The sequence below is a fragment of the Microcebus murinus genome, chromosome 11, assembly GCF_040939455.1.
Source record: "Microcebus murinus isolate Inina chromosome 11, M.murinus_Inina_mat1.0, whole genome shotgun sequence".
Classification (NCBI taxonomy): Eukaryota; Metazoa; Chordata; class Mammalia; order Primates; family Cheirogaleidae; genus Microcebus; species Microcebus murinus.
This window is the reverse complement of record NC_134114.1, coordinates 60,485,774-60,491,773: the sequence shown is the minus strand read 5'-3', so window position 1 is coordinate 60,491,773 and position 6,000 is coordinate 60,485,774. Positions and strand designations below refer to the sequence as shown.

Here is a 6,000-nt window from a genome sequence, read left to right as displayed (position 1 = left end):
TTTGTGCCTTCCATTTTCATGTTCTGTAAAAATCTATTTTAGATATAAACAATGGAAAAATGTGAGGAAAAAAACATTGTTTGGAATGACAGGATCTGGACATCTTAGTACCAAATCAATAGATCTCCATCAATATAAGGCAATAAATATAAAATAAATAGTGTCTTCAATTTCTCCACACTAAAGGAGGAACCCATGATTATAGGCTTGCTATACTCCATTCTAACCAACTGAATCAATCTGACATATAGCAATGGTTGAAAAAATCCACTGCCCTAGAAGACTATAAACAAAATGTTCTAAATATTATGAATTTTACAGACTATATTGTTATGATTACTTCAGAAACACTTTCCCTACCATCCCTGTATCACCACCAGTGAGTTAATAGACAAAATTCTGTTCCTTCTTCTCTTTCAATACACACACACACACACACACACACAGAATTGTATGTTGATTTTGGATAGTCATTTGTGGTGTATCTGGGCAAGATAATGTTATTTTGAGATTTTGGTACTTCATGTACAAAATCCCCTTGGAAAGATCCAAGGTAAATTTTGGATAATACCAAGTTCAATATTATCCAATGTGAATTTCCAATGTGACTAAATAGAATTTTATATTTTATAATTATATATTTAAATTTTAATTTTAAAATTTTCCTTGTAAATGTAAGCCATCAAAGAAATTAAAATGCTAAAAATTTCAAATATTTTTCTATCCTGTTGACTTAGTTAAATCCTGTCCTATATGAATAATAGTGTGAAGCATGTAATATCTTTCTTTTTCATGCTCTGTAGGCAAACCTACATGCATGCATATATATCTGTATATTATTTATAATTCATCACAAGGAGTACTTGAGATTTCTGAATAACTATTTCTTTGTATCAAATCATCTGGCTAAATTTCAATCTTTCAATGAGCTTCTTTTCAAAATGGTTTAGCAACTTAATGAAAGAAATATTAGAGTATCTACTATGTAAAAGATATGCATTCATTCATTCAACAAATACTTTTAAGCTTCTATGAATCCAGCTCTGTTCTGGGTACTGGGGATAGAGAGATGAGATAGATAGCCATGACCCTGCTGTGATGGGGCTTACTTTCTATTGGGAGATAGAGACATGAAAACATAATTCCAGACAGTGATATGCAAAGTGAAAAAAAATTCTATTGGGACAGAGAGTGACAACTCTAAAAAGGGTATTTCAGGGAAAGTACCACTGAGGAGATGACATTTTGTTCTAGATCTGAAAGATAAGAAGAAACCAACCATGTGAAGATGAACCTTTTAGGCAGAAGGATCAAACAAATAGTACAGTTGTTCTGGGATTCGGCCTGCTTGAGGGACAGGAAGGGGCAAGGCAAGGAAAGAGAAAGAGGCGAGAAATCAGCCTGGGTAGGTAGGTAGAAGCCAGATCATATCAGACCTTGTAGGCCGTGGTAAAGATGTAGACTTTATTCAAAGGGCAATGGGTTACTATTGGAGGGTTTTAATCCATTTAAAGAAATGATCTTATCTAAGATTTCAAAATTCACTTTGGCTGGACTGCAGGGGAATAGGAGATTAAGCAGGGAGACCAGTTAGGAGGCAGTTGTAGCAGAGTGAGACAGGTAGATAAAGTCAATGTGTATTTTGGAGGTAAAAATTAAAGGATATACATAGAGGAAAAGGGAAGCAGAGGCTCAAAGAAGGATTATTGAGTTTTTAGCTTGAAGCAACTGGGTAAGTGGTAGTGAAATTTGTTGAATAGGGAAGACTTTAGAAGAAATTATGTTGGGATAATCAAATTTCTGCTTTGGATTTGCTAAAACATCCAAAGACAGGTTTAAGAAGATAAATGTATTCATCTGTATTTGAAAAGAGATACTAAGATGTCTCAAGATTTGATACAAAAAAATAATTTTTCAGAAAGCTTAAGAAACTTGTTTGTGATAAATGATAAATTATACATATATAGACACATACACACATATATAGACACATACACACATATATAATATATATTATATAATAATATATATATATAATTATACTAGAGACAGAAATATGCTAATTTTGGAGATATTAGCGTATAGAGGGGATTTACAACTACAGACAAGCTAGGGTGACCTAGGGTGACAATGTGGGTAGTGAAGAGAAGAGGGCTGAAGACTGAACCTAGGGTAATCAAACACTTAACTGTTGAGCACAGGAGAGGCAATCAACTAAGAAGTCTAAAAAATTAGTCACTGGAAAGAAAGAAGAATACAAAGAGCATATACTATTGCAGAAGTGATGAAAATGTATAGTGATTGACTATATCAAAAGCACTGAGAGCCTTAGTATGATGAGGACTGAGAGTGGAGAAACTATTGGATTTGGCAACATGGTGGTCATCGTTAACTTTGATGTTGTTAACTTTGAGTAGTGTGGAAAGAATGGATGTTAAATTGGGAAAAAGTGAACATAAAATGAGAAGTTAGGAAGTAGAAATAATGAATATAAAAAAATAGTGCCAGATGTTGGGGATAGATAAGTGAAAATGACAAGGTCCTTATGTTCAAGGAGGGCTCTTGTATGTGTAAGATAAATCTTTTATCAACAATCACTGAAAAATATGTTTTTTTTTTTGACACAAAGGGGATTACACTTATATTGATTAATGACCACTTTGTAAAGACCTGTTATCATAGTAAAAGAAAAAACTTAAGCTACATAAAACATTCTATTAATAACACAAAATCTTCAATGCATTAAACATTTTATTACCAGATTGTTTATGTTCAAACTAAAAGTATATTTTATACATCATCACACAGGTAAAAATGCTCAAATATCAGTGTTCAGAATATGACTATTCAAAAAGAACTGCAGAATTTAAAAAAGATGTTTTCTTTGCCCTATTTCCAAAATCTTCCTAGACAGGATGTTAGACAACTACCACATATGATATGTGTGAATGATTACTATAAATGTGTCCTTTGCAACAAAAAGTCTGAAATTTTATGTAATTATAGGCATGCTGAATGAATAGTTTAGAATAATGTACCACTGTCATCAAATCATATCTTCATATACATGTATAATCCATTTTGCACAACAGTTCCAACTCAGTGTGTATGTAATTAAATTATAAGGTGCAGTAATAGCTGCTGCCAAGTTGAAATTTTGCTTTTTCACTTTTAAGAAATGAATAGAAAACATGGTCTAGTGAACATCAAAGTACTTTTTCGAGACTATTAAATCTCATCAAAGAGGTCTTCTGGGCTGCTGTTTTTCAGAGTTTCCAAAGACATGTTTTCAGCTGAGATGTGCCCCTTTTTCAACGTTTCAGGTAGTGAAGAATCAAGTCTAGAGTTAAAAAGAAAATCAAGATAGTTTTATTTTTAAAAACTTTCATTATAGAGTAAAAGAAAATGAAGAGACATATAAATAAAATGACAGTTAGATCCTGTTTCAGAATTGGTTTACAGATTTATTTCCCTATGCTCTTGCTGTTAACTATAAAGAAAGAGATGAAGGGAATTTAATTTCTTTACCTTTTTTAGAATTAATTTTTTTATGCTGAGCTAATGAAATTTCAAGGGTCTACCACAATATTCATGATCAAGGTTGAGAAATAAAATATCCTATCCTCTGTGCTTTTCTGCCATGATACAGAAGGGGTTTCAAGCTATTCCTTTAATGATTTCATCACGATTTACATTTTCCTTTGGCTTCCTTAAATTGTACCTATTAAAATGCATTTTAATCTCTTAGTAGCAAAAAGTTCTGATCACCTGAATTTCCTTTAGGGGTGAGTTGATTATATGCAGGTAGATGACTAATAATGACTCTTCATATTTATAGCAGTTGCTGATGAAATGTTCATCCACATTCATTTATTGAATCTACATTTCTTCATTTAATAAACTGAAGTTTATTCAGGTTCAGTACTGCAGTTACCATTTCAATGGATTGCCCTCTATATTTATGTAAATATTTTCCATGAGTCCTATGATAATAGGCTTGTTTACTGCCCTGATCATTGTTGATTTGTTAACTTGTCTTAGGAAGAGTGAACTGTAGGAAAATGGAGCTCAGTCAGAAGTAAAGCTGAGGAATGTGCATTAATAACCTTGTATAAACCTTGTCAGAGGTTCTCCATGAAACCTAAATAAAATATGTTTAATATCCACAATTAGAGGTGGCTTCTGGGATAATTATGATTAGGTTGAGTCAACCCAGTAATACTCAGTAATACTCCCCAAATTCCAACTTTGAAGGTAAGGGAGGAGTCAGAGCAGCATGGTAGAGCTGGAAAAGCCTGGGACCTGAAGTCAGGACACACAAGTTTGAATCTAGGTCTATTTCTTTTTAGCTATATGACTTTAAGCAAGTCGTTTAATTGAACTATAATACTATTCTTCTACCTGTAAAACTGAGATAATATCTGCCTCAGAGGCAGTCTAAAGATTAAATTAGTTGATGTAAATGACAATGTTTATATACTTCTATAAAACATTTGGAAACTGTTATTATTACCTGCTAATACTACATAAACTACATAAGAGATTCTGCTAGTAGCAGAATAAAGGAATAACCAACTAAACCACAAAAATGTTAAGTATGTTTAGATGATGAATATTTTAAAAAGCCTGTACCCATACTTAGTTTCACATACTATTAGAAATTAATATACCACAGGGTCCTTTTTTGCTGTCTGATTGCATACAATTAACCAAAATTGACTGCCACTAGATGTGAGACATGTTCTGTCTTATCCTGAGCAAGCCAAGTTCAGACAGTATTACCACTACGGGAATGCCCAGGTGTTAGGCATTAGGGTACTGTTAAGATGACAAGCACTACCCTCTGGGAGTTGCAATTTTAAAATTAACAATAAATACAGACATAATTATTGTAACATGTAATTAAATATCTAAAAATATATTTCATAGGGGGAGAAAATGATACAGTGTGAAATAAAAGTATAATTATTACAAGTACAGGTTTTCAATGTCAACTCAAAATATATTAAACATTTTTGTCTGCCCCTAAATATCTTAGAGGTGCTTTTATTTTTCCTAGGCAAAAGAGATAACTGAGTTATTTCAATTAAAAAGCAAGACATGGAAAAATTTCATAATTTTGTTCATTGTCTAGACACTGTCCAATCAGAACATAGAGGCCTGTCAATTTCATTTTAAAAAATCAACTTAGGACAAAATGACAATTCTGAAGTGACGAGTTTGAAAGAATAGATTTGTGGTGCTTCATTTATGATTCTCATCTCCTTCTAAAGTCATAGGAGTTTAGGAAATAGACTTTGACTCTTGCTCATTGTGTCTTGTCATAATAAGTGCTCAGTAAAAGTTATTCAATGGATAGAGATCATAGTTCTATAGATTTCATATTCATGGTAAGTGAAAGGAATATATTTATAACTCTCCCCAAAACAAAACAAAAAAGTTTTATTTTTATAAGTAATGAATGTTTACTAAAAGACTTTTTGTAAATCCTGAAAAGTATAAAAAGGAATATAAAATGCCTGTTATCTTATTTTGCATTTTTTGTATTTTCAACCTTTTTTTTAAAGAAATGGGATCATTCTATACATTTATAGTTTTACAGCTTGAAAACTTTACAATTTATTAGAGATGTCTTTGCATGCTGATCTACATTCATCATTAATTTTCATTTGGACATACTAACCATTAGTCCACTGGGAGATTTTAGGTTGGTTCCATTTTCGAATGTTCTTATAAATAATACAACAGTTAATATCCTTATGCATATATTTTACCATATTTATCACCTTATTTTTTCATGAGCACGCTTGTTTCAGAAATTGTGCTTAGAGGTGTAAATCAAAAGCAAATAACTCATAGAACTTATATCTAAAGTCTTAATAGAAAGTGAACTAAACAAGTGATTTAGTGATTTGAAACTCTGGAGTTCCTCACTATCTAATTAAATTACAGTCATTAGTTATGTCTCAGTTTAAATTCTAAACCTTGCACGAAGACTTT

At 31.9% G+C, this 6,000-nt stretch overlaps 1 protein-coding gene across 2 annotated transcripts in view; it reads right to left on the bottom strand.

Moving 5' to 3' along the window:
* Nucleotides 1-2,733: 2,733 nt before the first annotated feature.
* XRCC4 (X-ray repair cross complementing 4) overlaps nt 2,734-6,000 on the bottom strand; it is a 223,476-nt gene continuing 220,209 nt past the window's right edge. For both annotated transcript variants that reach the window (XM_076008154.1, XM_012784379.3), the window contains exon 8: nt 2,734-3,340. In XM_076008154.1, the coding sequence (XP_075864269.1) occupies nt 3,229-3,340 (112 nt within the window). In that variant the 3' untranslated portion in view covers nt 2,734-3,228. The remainder of the gene's footprint in view (nt 3,341-6,000) is intronic.